Source organism: Podarcis pityusensis, assembly GCF_964106645.2.
Source record: "Podarcis pityusensis genome assembly, chromosome: 7".
Classification (NCBI taxonomy): Eukaryota; Metazoa; Chordata; class Lepidosauria; order Squamata; family Lacertidae; genus Podarcis; species Podarcis pityusensis.
In genome coordinates, this window is record NC_138031.1 from 90,430,794 (window position 1) to 90,448,865 (window position 18,072).

The following is an 18,072-nucleotide window of genomic DNA, read 5'->3' on the forward strand; positions in this document are numbered from 1 at the left end:
TGTTTTTAAAGGGTGGGATCAGGGCTGCCTGGGAGTGGGGCCCCAGCCAACACAATGGCTGGGACAAGTTCCATGGGGGGGGGGGAGCACTGGGACATCCGATCTCAGTGATCATGGGCAGGAGGAGGAGTTACGCTAAGACCAGACCATGTCATTACCGAGGAGGCAGGTTTAGTCGTTGTTTGAGGACTATCCCTGCCTCCGGGTCTGGCCTTGACCGGATGGATACTGGAATCAACAGGGGAAACCCACATGACCTGAAGGTGTTGCTGTGTAATGCCAGGTCAATGATGAATAAAACCACTGCCATCCACGACCTGATTGTGGATGGAGGATTTGACCTGGCATGTGTGACAGAGACCTGGTTGGAGGAAGCAGATGGGCCCGTCTTTGCCGCTGCTTGCCCTCCAGGTTTCTCTTATGCACAGCAACCCAGGTCATGTGGGCGGGAAGGGGGGGTTGCAGTGATTTTTAGGAAGTCATTAGCTTGTATCAGGCGTCCTACTGGGAAGACCCAGTTTTCTGAGTGCATATTCTGGAAGTTGGGCAATAGGGGCAGTACAGGATTCCTTTTGGTGTACCGACCTCCCCGCTGCACCAAGGATTCCCTGTCCGAGCTGCTTCAGGTCGTGGCGGAGGTTCTCCTGGAGACACCTAGTTTGGTTGTCTTAGGGGATTTTAACATCCATGCCAACACGACCTTACAAGGGGCCACTCGGGACTTCGTGGAAAGCATGGCCACCATGGGGCTGTCCCTGAATAAGTTTGGCCCAACTCAAAGTCATGGACATGCCTTAGACCTGGTGTTCACCTCTAGTGACGTGGGTGATCTGACACTAAGTAAAAGTGAAACAAAAGAAGTGCCATGGTCAGATCACTTCCTGGTGCAACTGGACTTCTCCGCGACCCTTCCCCTCTGCAGGGAGGTGGGACCAATTCGGATGGTCCACTTCCGCCACTTAATGGATCCAAATGGTTTCCGGAGAGTGGTAGGGGATGCTTTATCCCATGTTGATGGCCTTTCAGCTGATTCCCTGGTGGCCCGCTGGAATGCGGAGTTAACCAGGGCTATCGACTGTCTGGCTCCAAAGCGCCCTCTCCGATTGCATGGAGCCCGGACAGCCCCGTGGTTTTCTTCGGAGCTGAGGGCGATGAAACAATCGCTGAGACGGCTAGAGCGTCGGTGGCAGAAAACTCACTCCAAATCTGACCGGACACAGGTTAGAGCTCAACGTTGAGCCTACCAAGTGGCGATAGCGACAGCGAAGAAGACTTTCTTCACCGCCTCTATTGCATCTGCAGAAAATAGTAGCAGGAGACTCTTTCAGGTGGTCCGCAATTTAACGGAACCACCTTTACCACCAGGGAATTGTAAAGACCCCAAGATCTCCTGCAACAGTTTTTTGCAGATAAAATCACTCATATTCGGAAGGAGCTAGACACCACCGTGGGAGCAGGGTTGGGTTGGGAGAGTGCTAGAGTCCTGTCTGGTCAAGTTGCATGGAATCAATTTCAATCCGTTACCCCCGAGGATGTGGACAGGCTGCTTGGACGCGTGAAACCAACCACCTGTCTCCTTGATCCTTGCCCATCCTGGCTAATAAAAGCAAGCCGGGAAGGGCTGGGCAATGGGCTCTGCGGGGTGGTGAATGCTTTCCTCTGTGAGGGAACATTCCCAGATCCGCTGAAAGAGGCGGTCATTAAACCGCTTCTTTAAAAACCATCTTTAGACCTGGCCAGTATGGCCAACTATCGCCCAGTCTCAAATCTTCCATTCTTGGGCAAGGTGACTGAGCGAGTGGTTGCTGAACAACTCCAGGCACACCTGGAGGATGCAGACCATTTGGATCCCTTCCAATCGGGATTCAGGCCTCATCATGGGACTGAAACTGCCTTGGTCGTGCTGGTTGATGATCTCCGGCGAGCTAGGGACAAAGGTGAGAGTTGTTTCCTAGTTCTGCTGGATCTCTCAGTGGCCTTTGATACAATCGACCATAACATCTTCCTGGACCGTCTAGAGGGGCTGGGAGCTGGGGGAACTGTTATACAGTGGTTTCGCTCCTTCCTCCTGGGCCGTGTTCAGAAAGTGGTGTTGGGGGATGAGTGTTAAGACCCCTGGGCCCTCACTTGTGGGGTGCCTCAGGGTTCCGTCCTCTCCCCCATGCTTTTTAATATCTATATGAAGCCGCTGGGAGATATCATCAGGGGGTTTGGACTGGGTGTCCATCAATATGCAGATGATATCCAGCTCTACCTCTCTTTCAAATCAGAACCAGTGAAGGTGGTGAAGGTCCTGTGTGAGTGCCTGGAGGCGGTTGGAGGATGGATGGTGGCTAATGGATTGAAGTTGAATCCTGACAAGAAAGAAGTACTGTTTTTGGGGGACAGGGGGCGGGCTGGTGTGGAGGACTCCTTGGTCCTGAATGGGGTAACTGTGCCCCTGAAGGACCAGGTGCGCAGCCTGGGAGTAATTTTGGACTCACAGCTGTCCATGGAGGCGCAGGTCAATTCTGTATCCAGGGCAGCTGTCTACCAACTCCACCTGGTACGCAGGCTGAGACCCTACCTGCCCGCGGACTGTCTCGCCAGAGTGGTGCATGCTCTAGTTATCTCCCGCTTGGACTACTGCAATGCGCTCTACGTGGGGCTACCTTTGAAGGTGACCCGGAAACTAGAACTAATCCAGAATGCGGCAGCTAGACTGGTGACTGTGGGCAGCCGCCAAGACCACATAACACCTGTCTTGAAAGACCTACATTGGCTCCCAGTACGTTTCCGAGCAGAATTCAAAGTGCTGGTGTTGACCTTTAAAGCCCTAAACGGCCTCGGCCCAGTATACCTGAAGGAGCGTCTCCACCCCCATCGTTCTGCCCGGACGCTGAGGTCCAGCGCCGAGGGCCTTCTGGCAGTTCCCTCATTGCGAGAAGCAAAGCTACAGGGAACCAGGCAGAAGGCCTTCTTGGTAGTGGCGCCCGCCCTGTGGAACGCCCTCCCATCAGATGTCAAAGCGATAAACAACTACCTGACATTCAGAAGAAATCTTAAGGCAGCCCTGTTCAGGGAAGTTTTTAATATGTGATATTTTAGTGTATTTTTGGTTTCTGTGGAAGCCGCCCAGAGTGGCTGGGGAAACCCAGCCAGATGGGCGGGGTACAAATAATAAATTATTATTGTTGTTGTTGTTGTTGTTTAGATAATCTTATTATCCTACTTACTCCTTTTATAAACAGTTTTGAGGTTTTTATGATCAAGCAGAATATACATTTTGTGAAATAAAAAATAAGTTTAGGATTCAAATACTACTATTACAAACTCAGATAAAGCCGTTGAGTCAGAAACCTGCATCTTCAGAAGCAGAAGTATTGAGATTCAACACAGCATAAAAATAGCTGCATTAAAAAAAAATCATACTAAATAGCTTGACTTTCTAAAATGGAATATAGCTTGTTCCTGTTACTTACCGTAGCTTTGTCAAGTACTTTAATTGAATATGGCTCAGCCACATTGTGTTTCCTTAGTGCTTGTTCCAGAAGCTGCAGAGGGGGGCTCTCCCATTTCCCAAAAACGACTAAATCAATATCACTATAGATAATACAACATACATAAAGGTTCATTAGAGGATTACACATTAATATTCCTTTGAAGATTGTTAAATTCAGTCTTCAGTAGACTAACCTTACTACTAATCCCCTCAAACAGAATAGGAGGGCTTCTAAAAGTAGGAAAATGAATACAGGATAACAGACTGTGAAGTTATTACATTACAGCCTCAACCAAGAGCACCACACACAGGTATAAGTGTTTGTGTGTTTTGTGTATTTTGTCACATAATGTTGGCAATCTGGTTAAATTTTAAAAAGGCCCAGATTACTGCCTACATGTGTACATAGTTTCCTTTCTGCATTTATAGAAATATTTAAACTCTGGAAAACAATTGCTAAGGTCAGTTATTATTCATAATCATTACTCTGTATCTGCCAGAATATTACAGAGTAGAAGTCTAAAATGCTAGCATACATAGTGATGTGATATGTTGAATGCTATGAAACACCTCAGTGAAAAGTCAGTATCACACAAACAATTCTGCTAAATAAGACTTAGCTTAAAAAGTTATGCCAAATTCAAGGACGGATATAATGAAGATATATTAACATATTCCCATTACATACCATACTATGTAAACCTACGTTTTACATAGTACATACTAAACCTAAATTCATGTTAACGGAAATAATTGCATGTTTATCCCCGATTCAATTTCCTTCCCCTTCCTTTGGTGTCTTCCCGGTATTGATTTTAAGACTGGGAAGAACAAAAAATCCCTTTTGTATGATAGCATTATTAACAAAATACACTGAGAGCTGGAAATGTTAGTCAAGGCTTACCTAGTTGGCAGATAGAGCCCTGTACTAAAACTTCCAAATATCTGAACCTGCAAAAGAAAAACAAAGTTAATGCAGATCTCACAATTCTGAACGCTGAACTGAAAAATCCCCCACGGAAATCCACATGCCTTTATCTTCAGAAACAGTTCCTTTTACTGTTATTTGCTTCTTCCACTCAAAAACTAACTGGCTTGCTTAAAAGGTCATGCTACTCAATTGCTAATCAAATGATTTGGTAATCAGAAGTGAATTATTTCTTTACTGGTTTACTCTAACCAGAGTTTGTTTGATTCAGTTGTCATGGAAAACTGTAGGTTACAGAAAACCAGGAGGTCAGAAACCCTACGTGGGGATGAGGGAGCCCTCAACACATTCCTATTACTTGAATGAAACCAATTTATAAAACTGAATTAACAGGGAAAGACAAATATTTATGCTTTGTAATATTTATTACCAAGACTGTGATTTTTCTGGCAGGCGTCTCTTCAGTAACGAAGATCAAAAACAAAACAGATTCTGAAAAGGAGGCATACCACAATAAAGGTTTCAATGTTTCCTAATAAGAATGAGCCCAGATTGGGAAGGGACAGTGCAAAGCAGCATTTTCATAGATGGCAAATCACGGTGGAACACTCTGGCCACTGCCTCTCTGCACCTATCCCCATATCCAGCGTTAAGGCTAAGAGACATGAATGTGGTCACAGTATCTGAAGCAGTGCACAGCTGTCCCTCCAGTGCCATAAATATAAATAGTTTTATTGGGATGGCTTTTATGACAAAAAGCCTACTGATGTGTTTTCATGGGGGGGGGGGGATAAATTTAGTATAATAAGGGACGTTTCCACAACACTTTGGATCTACTGAATGCTAGCCGAGAGCATTGTATACATCATTTTAAATAAACAGAGACAAAAGGTATTAAGGATCCTATGGAAGCCATCAACGTGGCACAGCGCTTAGAAAGAAACATTGTTTACCCCAAGGCTTTTGATTTGGGTCAGAAGACATAAGGAAGTCAACCCTATGTTGTGCCCAGTCCACCCACGTTATGGTGAGAATGGAGTTGAGAAGAGCTTGGGGACCTAAAATACCAATCTGAGATGTACTCACATCTGCTGTAGGCCAAAGATCTTTGATGACCATTTTTATTCTTTTCACTACTTCTCTTCTCATGACTTCTTCTTCAGGACGAGGGGACATGAAGGCATAAAAGTCAATTATTTCTTCATGAAGCCTATGGGGAAGAATAAAAAAAATTTTTAAATTATTTATACCTAAGATCCAAGTCTGGGTTTCTAAAGCGAAACTTCCATCCATTAGTATGAAAAAGTACATTAAATTACAGTGGTACCTCGGGTTAAGAACTTAATTCGTTCTGGAGGTCTGTTCTTAACCTGAAACTGTTCTTAACCTGAAGCACCACTTTAGCTAATGGGGGCCTCCTGCTGCCGCTGCACCGCCGGAGCACAATTTCTGTTCCCATCCTGAAGCAAAGTTCTTAACCTGAGGTACTATTTCTGGGTTAGTGGAGTCTGTAACCTGAAGTGTCTGTAACCCGAGGTACCACTGTAGTCTGAAAATTCATCCATTGGTATGAAAAAGTACACAAATTTGAATTTAGAACAGTGTGAACTACAATATTCTATAAAAAGCAAAATTTCCAATGATTATTATGTAATTTGGAGGAAATTCCATTCCTAGAAAGCAGTTTGTGTGCAGGAAGCAAAATATGCAACCTGAAAAGACAAAAAAGTTTTGGTGAACTGCAGTACAGCTGTACCTTGGTTGTTGAATGCCTTGGTACTTGGATGTTTTGACTCCCGAACGCCACAAACCCGGAAGTGAATGTTCCGGTTTGTGAACGTTTTTTGGAGGCCGAATGTCCGACGCAGCTTCCAAATGGGTGCAGGAAGTTTCTGCAGCCAATCGGAAGCTGCACCTTGGTTTTCGAACTGTTTTGGGAGTCAAACGGATTAAGTTTGACAACCAAGGTACGACTGTAATTATAATGAGTAAAGAATAATTTAACAAATATTAACGCCTTGGCACTAAATACATTTAGAAAGTTTTTTCAACTAGGGTTGTCTGTATACTCTAAGGGTATGTTTCTGGTGTGTACAGAGACAGCAAACATATGAATATGTTTTATTCATAAACCAGAGTACTGTTCTGAATCCTAACAGTATACCTGAAGGAACGTCTCCACCCCCATCGTTAGGCCTCGTTCAGCCAAGGGCCTTCTGGCAGTTCCCTCACTGCAAGAAGTGAGGTTACAGGGAAGCAGGCAGAGGGCCTTCTCCGTAGTGGTGCCCGCCCTGTGGAACACTCTCCCATCAGATGTCAAGGAAATAAACACTATCTGACTTTTATAAGACATCTGAACGCAGCTCTGTTTAAGGAAGTTTTTAATGTTTGATGTTTTATCGTGTTTTAATATTTTGTTGGGAGCAAACCAGAGTGGCTGGGGAAACCCAGTCAGATGGGTGGGGTATAAATAAATTATTATTATTATTATTATTATTAACACTCAGAACTGATTTGCAGTAGAAATCATTAATTCAAGTAGGCCTCAGAGGATCAGATATTTAAGGATGATAGGCACAACAGCTACTACAGGAAACAAATTATAGATTCCGGGTATTGATATTAGAGTTAAGGAACAGATCAGAGGTCACAGTAAACTGTCAATGGATTTTTATTTCATGGCATAACCTTGGCCATACATTATGTCTTTCTCATGTGACATGTAGGACAGTGTACAAACCACATGGAATAATCCAATATAAACTCTCACACATACAACTGAATGACAATGGCTTCCCAATACATGTACACACATTAAAACATGTGGGACAACCACAATTTTAATATTACACAAGTCCCATCAAAGTATCAAAAGTATGCTTAATAATAGAGCACATGAGAGAGACTGGGACAACTAGCTTTAAGGGAGTTGTAGCTTTCTAAGCTCCATCTTAGGGTCATTCCACATTATGAGATGGAAGAGCAAACCCAGTTCTGCCATTGTGTATATTTGACAGCTGCAGCTAATTATGGCTCCTTGATTAGTGCTTTAGGTGCGATACAAGTTTTCCTAATATACACATTTAGGTGTGCAACATCGCTTCACATTAGTTTGACAGCAAATCAAGGCCATTCCAAAATAGGATCAAAAATCTACATTCTTAGGCATCTTCTAGGACGCAGGTTGTAATGTATGTACACATAACGTTTGTAAATTTTCAAAAATAAAAAAGAAATTTAAAAAACATCCTGTAAGATTTCAGGGCTTACAAAATGTTTAGCACAGTTCAGGAGAGAAGGTCTGCTCAAGCCACTAACATGTTACAGTATCCTGGAATATTGAGGATTAGAACCAGGCCACGGGGTGTGTGTGTGTGTGAATGAATGTGTGTCATGAGGTTAAAAGACTGATCTTTGCAATACAGGGGATGCTTCAGGAAAAATAAAATAAAAAGGACATATCTCCCTTTCCCACTCTTCAGACCCTCCTCATTACATAAAGTGGTAACATGTTCAGGCCCTGTGCCCTCAATCACTGTATAGCATAAAGCAGTTGCCAACATTTTTGGACTAGTGAGCACATTTCAAATTTTGAGAGTGTGCTGGGGGCACCAGTCGTAACATAGCAGCCATGGAGAAGGCATGGCATAACACAAAATGGCTGCCATATGAGTGTGGCATAAGATAAAAATAGAGAGACAACCACTTCTGACAACCTTCCTGCTGGTCCAGATTATGGAGATCACATGTATACACAAACAGATGCTGTTGCTGTCTAATAAAAGAGAGCATTCCTCAGTACTAGAAAAAATATACAAGGGTGCAACCCCTTTCACATAAAACTCCCCTCCACAAACTCCTAAGGCTTCTGCTGATAGATGGCTATGCCTTTAACAGGTGCACACCTCAAAGTTTATAGATACAATGCAAAAATTTGTTAAGAGGTTCCACTCTGGCATGTGTGACAAATCCGCCTTCATCCCAACCTAGCAGCTGGAGAAAGCCTGCTAGACCAGGCCAACTGCCCATCTAGACCAGCATCCTCTTCTGACAGTGGCCAACCAAATGCCTGTAGGAAACCAGCAAGCAGATTTAAAGCACAAGAGCACTCTCCCTTCCTGTGATTTCTAGCAACTGGTATTATTCAGAATTTTACTGCCTCCAATTGTTTTCCCCTCTTCAGCTGCAAGGCAGAGAGAAAGGTGAGGGGGAGATTTGTTGCTTGTGTATTATTGTACTTGGAGAACCTCAGGAGTGCAGTAGCAGAACAAACCCCTTCACCTTTTTAGCTTTAAGTGGTGGGGGATAGGTCTCTGATTTCTTTACTATGGACAACATCTTACATCTACAGGAGTAGACCTGGCAACTATTTTATCTCACTACCAAGGCCAGCCAAAATTCATGCAACTTTGCCTGCAATCTTTATAACAGCCCTTTTGGGGATGCTAAGATTGTCAGAGGAGCTGCTATTGGTTTGTTCCACTGTCCTCAGAAGCTCACAGTGGTGTGGGAGAAGGCATTCTCTGTGGCAGCCCCTAAGATATGGAACTCCTTCCCCACAGGGGTCTGTTTAGCATTTTCATTGTACAACTTTCAGGGAATCATAGAATCATAGAGTTGGAAGAGACCACAAGGGCCATCGAGTCCAACTCCCTGCCAAGCAGGAAACACCATCAGAGCACTCCTGACATATGGTTGTCAAGCCTCTGCTTAAAGACCTCCAAAGAAAGAGACTCCACCAAACTCCTTGGCAGCAAATTCCACTGTCGAACAGCTCTTACTGTCAGGAAGTTCTTCCTAATGTTTAGGTGGAATCTTCTTTCTTGTAGTTTGGATCCATTGCTCCGTGTCCGCTTCTCTGGAGCAGCAGAAAACAACCTTTCTCCCTCCTCCATGTGACATCCTTTTATATGTTGAAGGAATGTTGAAGACAAACCTCTTACAACCTGGGCTTTGACAGTTGATGTTTATATTTTTAAGACTCCCCTCATTTCTGGAATTGTAAACCGTTTCTAACATTGTTTTAATTGTTCTAACCCACCTTGGGACATTAGGATGAAGGGCAGGTGATAAACAATCACAACTGCAATGTAAGTCAGCGCTATCCTAATATTGCAGATATACTGGGGCAGGGATGAGAGCGGTTCTCCAAAGGTTACCTACGGAGTTCATTGTTAGTGTACTAGGGAATTCCTCCTTTGAAGCTCAGTCTCATAGCTATAATACTAAACCAGGTGAAAAATAATTTTGAACTGTTACACCTAAAACACATGGGCAGAACAGCCATTCCTAACTACAGGCTTCACGGAAAGTGGACACCTTTCAGCCACAACCTCATATTACTCTGAAGTATGACCACTGATCACAAAGTGACTTAGACCCCAATTTAAGTGTATATAGAAAGGAAAGTTTCACATGTGTTCTGCAAAGACGACCCTGCATTAAGACACAGGTCACCTTGAAAAATCCCACAATCATCCTCCCTGTCTCATTCCGTTAATAGCTCAGCCAATAGAACATAAGACTCTTAATCCTGGGTTTGAGCCCCATGTTGGGCAAGATTCCTGCACTGCAAGGGGTTGGACTAGATGACCCTTGTGGACCCTCCCAACTCTACAAGTCTATTATTCTAAATGGAGGTCCTAAGCCAATTTACTGGATTTCTCAGTCAGTCCAATCGAGAATGCCTTATTGTTAGGATTCATTTCTTGTCTTAAAATCATCCAAGCACTTTCAGCCTACAAAAATCAGCCACCAGGCAGCCTTAGTAGAAACCCCCTCTTAGGGGTCCAGACTTAGCACGGCTACAACGTATCTATGAATAGGACCCCCCCCCAGTCTAAAAGCAATCACTGGGGAGGGGAATTTCAGGCGAGGGGTCTTGGCCCCGCACAGCTGAGGAGCCCGTCGCAAGCAAGCGCCCAGAACGGCTCACCCTTGGATGCCGGGGCTGTAGCGCTGCCTGCTTTTCCACGGAGTGCCCGGAGCGGGGCCGAGCGCGGGCTGGGCTTCGGGACAAGGCCCGCCGCCGCCGCCGCCGGAGAGCAGGTAGTTCATCCCATACGTGCTGGCCTTGTTCTCCCGTTTCCTTCGGCTCGGGTGGTACTGGTGCTGGTGGAGGTGGCGGGCGGGCAGGGGCGGGGGCGAGGCGTCCGCCGGCCTCGGGCTCTGCGCCGCCGCTTCCCCGCTCCGCTTCGCCGGCTTCCCCACGGGCGAGGCCTGGCGAGACCCCGAGGGCGGCGGCGGCGGCGGCGGCGAGGGGAACGAAGGCGGCCCGCCGGGGCTGTCAGCGCCGGACTCCGCGGAGGAGGAGGAGGAGGGCGGAGGCCCCGGAGGAGGCTTGTGCAGCAGCAGCAGCGGCGGCCGTGGCGGCGGCGGCGGCCTCTCGGTCAGGAGCGGCGGCGGCGGCGGCTTGGCGGCGGGCGTCGTCGTCGTCAAGCGGCACAGGGAGTGGCGGGCCTGGGCTGCCCGAGGGAAGGGCGGCGGCGAGGAGGGCGTAGACGGCGAGGAGGAGGAGGAGCCGGAGCCGCCTCCGCCGCGGCCCTGCGAGGTTTCCCAGATCTGCATCCAGAGCGCATTGGCGGGGCCTTTCTGCTCGGGCTGGATCCAGGCCACGCGGGGATCCATCCATCCATCCGCCCCGGCGCCTCCCTCGCCGGCTCCGGCGGCCTGTCAGGCGCGCGCGCAAGGCCCCGACTTGTGAGGCGGCGCGAGGGGGCGGGGAAGGGGCGGCGCCAACCGCCTCTGGCCCCCAGGCCGCGCGCCTGCGCCCTGCTTCGCCCCGCCCCGAGCGCCTAGAGCTAGGAGAGGGGAGAGTGCAGAGGCGCCTTCGGGTCGCTTCGGCTTCAGGCAGCCAGGCAGCAGCAGCTGGGCTCGGCACGCGGAAGAGGCCTGACCAAAGGCGGAAGGCAGCCGCTTCAGGAGCCTCAAAGCCGCGGGAGCCCGTGTGCTGAGCAGCCGGCCTTCTCGGGGACCCCGGGAGCGTGGGCTCCCAGCATCTCGGGGCGCACAGAGGATGCATGCGCATTCAACTGCCGAATAGCATCCGGCGAGATTCAGTGGTCCACAGACTTGGAGGAAGCCACCTGATAAAGGAAGGCATTTTTTTTCACCTGCTGGCTCTCTAACTCCTTCCCCGCTTGCCATAAAGTGGTCGTTTATGCATAGCAAAAAAGAGAGGACAAACGCATCAAAACAGAGGATGAAAGATGACAGGGATTTGCATAAGAAATGCCCCTGCAAATTTATACATATAGATGGAGATTTAGAAAAAAATACTGTCACTTAAATACAAACACATCTGAATAATAATAATTTTACCCCACCCATCCCCAGCCACTCTTGAACCATGGCAGGGAAGACTTTAAGAGCTATGTGCCTGCTTAATCTGTGTCAAGGTGCTAACTATTGATGGGCAACTTCAAGACCCCTCCTGCTGTCCCTTCTTGTGGAAGGGGGCATTGGGTGTTGCTCACCAGAGGCATTTCATCCGCCAAGCTCGGCACGCTCCCTCAGGATTAAAACTACAATTTTTGCCTTGGCAAGACCAGCCAAAAATGATAGATGCCTACCAATATCTCTTGATGAACCTGTCATGTTCTATTGTACAGCAAGTGGCCATCAGAACACCTTGTGGCAGTAAACTCCATAAGGTAATTAAATGTGTAAAATATCCGCTTCCAACCGTATGTCCTGTACCTGCTGCTAATCATCTTCAACAAAGGCTAAACTTTGTTCTTAACAGTCACTTTTAAAAAGGAAAAGAAAGCAATAGCAGCCACAGGGGGCACTAAGGATTTTTAGGATTATGTATAGCAGGTAGGAATGGGGAAGTTAACCCTTTCCTTCCTTGACACCATCCTGACAAACATAACTCCTCTGAAGCCGCTGTGTGCATTGGGAGGTAAGCTCCCATTGGCACCCAAGAAAATTAACAATTTTGGAGGAATGTGCCTTTTGTTGTTGTTGTTAGAACCACAGCAGGGGAGGAAAGGATTATATTGCTCCTCTTTGCCAGGTTTGATCCTTAGTCCTACCCAACCAGTGGCTGTTGTTTGCATGATTTTTCTAAAAAACAGTGACAGCTCTGTTGGTTTGTAGCAGCAGAAACAGAGACTCTTGTGACTGATTTACTATAGTATGCTTTACAGGACAATCCAAGGCACAGGGAGGTGGTACAGAGTAAGCTGGTGCAAATGAGGTGTGCGTAAACCTATTCTGAGCCCATTCAAAAGTCCCAGAGAGGGGGACATGCTGGCCAGTGTTGTTATCAGGGGTGGCTCAGAGTTTTCCTGCCCCCCCCCGAGGGATCTGCATGTTGGGACCTGGGAGCAAACCACAAGGCTCTGGGAGTGTGGAGGCCTGGGGCACCCATGTGGGGGTGCAAGGGATATTTGTGGCAACCACCAGCCCTCCACATTAGGAAGTGGGTGTAGCTGAGGCTCCCCTCTCCTTCCAGAGTGACCAATTTCTGGGAATCAGGCTCTCCCCAATGACTTCCATGATGCAATTTGAGTTAGAGAACCCTTTATGCTGATTCACCTCCCACTGAGTTCCTGGCTGAGCTGAATGGGCTTAGGCTGCAGCATATATCCCTGACCCATACCTGCCACACTCTATTTTCAGGGGTTTCACTGGCTTGCAATCTACTGGGCTTGGCTGCCCCAGTTGGGTCCCTACTGTGCTGGGATGGAGGAAAGGGCATGGGCACCTTTTTGGCTGAGCTCGGTTGGGGGACTCAGCTCAGCTGCACCAGGAGCCTTCCAGTTCAGCTGGAGATCCACTGCATCCTAACATGCTCAGCCTGGCAAATCTTGCTATAGGACTGTCCCCTCGGTATTTAAGGTGCAACAAGACGGTTGTGCTGTTGTTTGTAAAGTATGTGCTAAACACAAATGTGTGCTTGGTCCTGAATGCCTCAATTTCCACTGTGATGAGAGAGAGGAGTTTTTTGTCCGTGGTGGCCAACTGTCGCAGAGAGTAGAGTGGGCTGATGGTGTTCAGCTGACCTCCAGATGGGCTGTTGGTGCATTGTCCCTCCACTCCATCTTGGGATGCATCAGTGACCCAAGTGACCAGGGGTCAGGTGAGCACCTCTGGCCCACAACACCATCTAGTGGTCAGAAAGCTACTTTTGGGGGCTTAATCCGGTCCACCGGTCAGTTTAATCCAGCTCCTGTGGCAGTTTATTTCCTGGGGTAAAATCATAAAAAGCTCAACAACTTTGGTTGGCCCTCATGGCCCTTCACTTCATCAAATCTGGCCCTTTTTGAAAAAAGTTTGGACACCACTAGCTTTCCCTAAGCTATGAAAGCCCCAACTTCTTTTAGCCATCCCACCCAGGGAAGGTGCTCCAGTCTCAGGTTAATTTCTGGTGTCGCTCAGCTGAAATTGGTTACCCGCTAAACTGAGAAAAGGCTCCTGATTCTCAACTCTCCGGCTTGTCACATATTTGCCTCTCATAAGTTTCTATATGTTCCAGAGATTCTTGAAACAGATCTGCCTCTCTCATAACTTGATTCTGGTACAATATTAATTCACTGTCTATTTTATTAGGATGAATCTGGAAAATAACAGAATAGTTAACATTTAATCTGCTCCGGAAGATTAACTTCACAAAAGTTCTTTCTGGGTTAATAAAGGGACACTGGATAGTTGAATTAGAACTTGGATAATAAAATGACTGTTATTTAAAAGAGTTCTTGCCTTGAAAAATGACAAAGCAATAAGTTGATCTCAATTATCCTCTCTACTATTGACATTCACAGCGGTTTCTTGGGAGATTTTTTTACTCTGGTATCAAAGTACATCTGTACTGTACTATTCATACTGTGTGCGCACATGCTTAAAACAAGGCTTTCCAATTTTAAAAACACTGATGCAGTAAGAGGGAAAACAAGTCCCCTGCTGCCATGCATTATAACAATGTTCCAGGTTCATATTATACCAGAGGTAGAAAAAAATGCTTTTATTAGATTTATGAACTAAATAATTTCATCAAACAGCATAAATTATAAGAGCTTTGCACTGAATTTGTGTGCTACCTGACAACACATTTCTCAATTCTTCATGATACTGTGGCTTAATGGTTTCTATTTAAATTTAGCTTTTTCACAGAACAGACTTATTTCAAATTGACAACAAAATTATTAGAGACCTATAGAGATCTAATTTGATCCACCCACCAAGAATGACAGCTTTACAGACAACTCACATTGCTTTTCTGGTATTTCACAAAGGACAAAGTGAAAAGACATAACTGTGGCTATAAGGTATTTGATATTGTCTGTACAGTACAATAAATGGAAACTGGGATAGCTCAGTCATAAAGGATGAGGCTTTTAATCTCAGGTTTGTGGTTCGAGCCCCACATTGGGCCAAAAATTTCTGCATTGCAAGGTTGGATCAGATGCCCCTTGCAGCTCCTTCCAACTCTACAATTCTATGATTCTATGAAATATCCCACAAACTTAATATGGCACTAACTTAAGACCTTTATGACACCATGTTAAAACCTTCCTATTTTCCCAGGCATTTCACTGCTTGTGACAAGCTATACTGACCCCTATATTGTTGATGTTTCACTGTTGCAGATGCAGTTATTGCAGTTGTTGATTAGTGATGACTAGCATGTTTTTACTGGTGTTTTTATTTTATTTGTAAGTCATGTGCAGACTATTTTTGTATTAGGCAACTTATAAATCATAGAATTGTAGAGTAGCACTTCAACAGAAAATTGTGGAGAAGATACTTTGGCTAAATAATTCCAAAGTGCTCTGTTGTCTGCGAACTGAGACATCCTGGCACCTAGAAAACTGAAGTATTTCCCAACCCTGGTAAGAGCTTATTCCTCATGAAGAATCTCCCATATTACAGTGGTGATCTAACTCTTCTTGGCACTGCTAGACACAGGCCCAGATGAACTGGAGTTCAAAGGTTATGCTCCCATGCCAAGTTTGTATATGACTAAGCCATCGGATATGACTAAACTGCGGGAGGCAGTGGAAGACAGAAGTGGCTGGCGTGCTCTGGTCCATGGGGTCACAAAGACTAAACGACTAAACAACAATGACTAAACGACTAAACAACAACAAGCCATCTGATTAGCCAAGGGTGGTGATCATGTGATATTAGGTATGCTTCGTTTTCACAAAATAGCCTATAACTTATTTAGAGGTGATGTATGCCATACAGGACAAAACATATTATTTTCCTTAAAATTATTTTGTTTTTGCTACCTGCCTTTCTGCAGAATGACTCAAATTCAATGAGGCTAAGCAGCTGAAGCAGTTGCAAGTCAGATTACAATAAGCTGCATGATATGAAGGAAGTTTTTGACAACTGCTCTGTGAACAGAAAGCCAGGAGAGCAGGCCAAGCAGGCCAGGAGACACCAGGAGCATGGCTTCTGCTGCTCCAGCTGGAAGGTCTTCTCTGCTGCAGGGCTATTGACTGCCAAGGGCCCTGTGGGGAAGGACCCCCCCCCCCCCCAGGTTTAGTAATCTGGGTATGTTTTAATGTGCATTGATGTTGTTCATGAGTCCCTTTGAGTTTTGTACCCTGAAAAGTCGACTGTAGGTCAGGGGTGGAAGTCCCTATGGGCAGATCCAGAACTGGTCCAGGCTCCGCAGACCACGTGGGCAGGTGGGGTGGCCTCAACCGCCTTTCCACACCCTGACATCACAGAATATCAACTCAAAGTTCAAGAAGCACCTGCAAAGGAAGAATCAGAAGCATGCTTTCTGGGTGCTCAGAATTCTTCCTTTATCTGAGGCTTGGACTTTCCTGTGCTCAGCGCCATGTCTTTTTCACTCTATAAGACACACCCGACCATAAGACGCACCTAGTTTTAGAGGAGAACAAGAAAAAAATATTTTTTCCCTCTCTGCTCAGCGCCCCTTCAGTGAAGCAGCAGGAGAAACAGAGCCCCTTCCATTTCTCCTGCCGCTTTGCTGAAGGGGCACTGTGCAGAGAGGGAAAGCTGCGCAGCGCCTCCCCAGCGAAAGCAACGCGAAGCCTCCTGAGCACAGCGGGAGGAGTGCTCCCGCTGCGCTTAGGAGGTTTGTGCGGTTCTCCCTGAAGCCAGGAGAGCAAGAGGGATCGGTGCGCACCAATCCCTCTTGCTCTCCTGGCTTCAGCGATAGCTGTGAAGCCTGCATTCGCTCCATAAGACGCACACACATTTCCCCTTACTTTTTAGGAGGGGAAAAGTGTGTCTTATAGAGCAAAAAGTACGGTACATCAGGCCCAGGAAAGACAAAACCCAGGGAGCAAACCTCTGAGGCTTGGAGGGCTAACTAGGCTCACAGGCTGGAGATTTCTACCCCTGCTAAAAAAAACCCCTCTAAAGAAATAAATTCTGCACAGACTGAAGATTCATTGGCTATAGGAGCAAATTACTATCAGTAACTGAAGGATTGAAATACACCTCTTTAGTTTTAGGGTTGACAAGGTAATGTAGTGGCTTGTGTATCTGAGTATCACTGGGAAAACCTGGGTTCAAATTCCCACTCCACCACAAAACTCACTGAGTAACCTCAGGCAGTGGCTCGTTCAGCCTAACCTATAAGGTTGATGTCCAAGTGGCCTGTCAAGGGCAGGAGTCCACAGGATCCAGCCTGCCAGAATAAAAGGATTCCCCACCCCTGCAGAAACAGAATGGCATAGTAAACATATGTTTTGTGCTGACCTGCAGTAAGTACCCAGAAATCTAGTGTTGTGACTAATAACCTGCACTTTAGAATTTTGTAAATTTAATATATTACATATCTATGACCCACCAGATGTTGTGGGACTAGAATTCTCATTATCCCTGACAGTTGGCAGGGAGCTGGGAGTCCCAACAATCTCTAGATGGCCACAGGTATGTTAGACAGTATCTAATGGCCCAATCTATAAACTTAAATATAAAACACTCAAATCAGTTACATAGCAAAGCATCCACTGGAGAATAATTAGGAGGGGGAGAAGAGAAAGAAGATTTCAGAACTATTAGGAAAAAGCTGAAATTGGTGAACTTTTTGAAAGGATACACACATGACTTTTTACATCGTTATGAAGCCCTTTACAAACAAACATAAACAATAATGCATCTTACTGGGGTTGCAGCCGTACAGCAGAACCCTATGCCTACTTCCAGAAAATGAACCCCCGTGGTGTTCATGGGGTTGCGGAGTTGGCCATAACTCGGGTGGCTTTCGAAGAGGGCTGGACCTATTGAGGGCGGAGAGGGCTCTCCGGGCTCTCTACTCGTCGGGAGGCAGCCGTGCTCGGATCTCCTGGGGGCTCAGCTGGGGGGCTGGAGCAGAAGAGCCGCCCGCAGCTTCGTCCTTGTCTCTGGGACCCGACGGGGATCTCTGGCGAGGGGCGAGAGGGGAGCGAGCAGGATGAGGCCTCGGCAGGAAGGGCAGCAGGCGAGCTCAAGACGGGAACGAAAGGCCCCAACGATCGGCCCCTGGCAGCGCAGGGCGCGGGGGGGAGACCGAGCGGGGACGGAGAGAGGAAGGCGGCGAGGGGGCTGCCCCCCAGGCGCGCCCCTTGAAGAGGCTGCTCTCCTCAGCTCCCTCGCCGGCCCGCTCCTCCCGCCCCCAGGCCGACGCCGCCCCCTCCGAAGCGCCCTTGCGGCCTGCCAGCGGCGGAGGAGCCGCGGCCCAGACTGAGGAGAC

At 46.9% G+C, this 18,072-nt stretch overlaps 1 protein-coding gene and 1 long non-coding RNA gene across 3 annotated transcripts in view; both read right to left on the reverse strand.

The window, feature by feature from the left end:
• The window catches only part of TENT4A (terminal nucleotidyltransferase 4A), a 29,088-nt gene extending 18,005 nt beyond the window's left edge, over positions 1-11,083 (reverse strand). For both annotated transcript variants that reach the window (XM_081012956.1, XM_081012955.1), the window contains exons 1-4: positions 10,345-11,083; positions 5,496-5,619; positions 4,386-4,432; positions 3,462-3,582 (exon numbers count right to left, since the gene is read on the reverse strand). In XM_081012956.1, coding sequence (XP_080869082.1) covers positions 3,462-3,582; positions 4,386-4,432; positions 5,496-5,619; positions 10,345-11,036 — 984 coding nt within the window. In that variant the 5' untranslated portion in view covers positions 11,037-11,083. The remainder of the gene's footprint in view (positions 1-3,461; positions 3,583-4,385; positions 4,433-5,495; positions 5,620-10,344) is intronic.
• A 3,278-nt stretch (positions 11,084-14,361) lies between these two features.
• Positions 14,362-17,995, reverse strand: LOC308481036. Its single transcript, XR_013988420.1, has 2 exons — positions 17,505-17,995; positions 14,362-16,120 (listed from the first exon to the last, which is right to left on the reverse strand). It is a non-coding gene; the product is annotated as an uncharacterized lncRNA (long non-coding RNA).
• Positions 17,996-18,072: the final 77 nt, after the last annotated feature.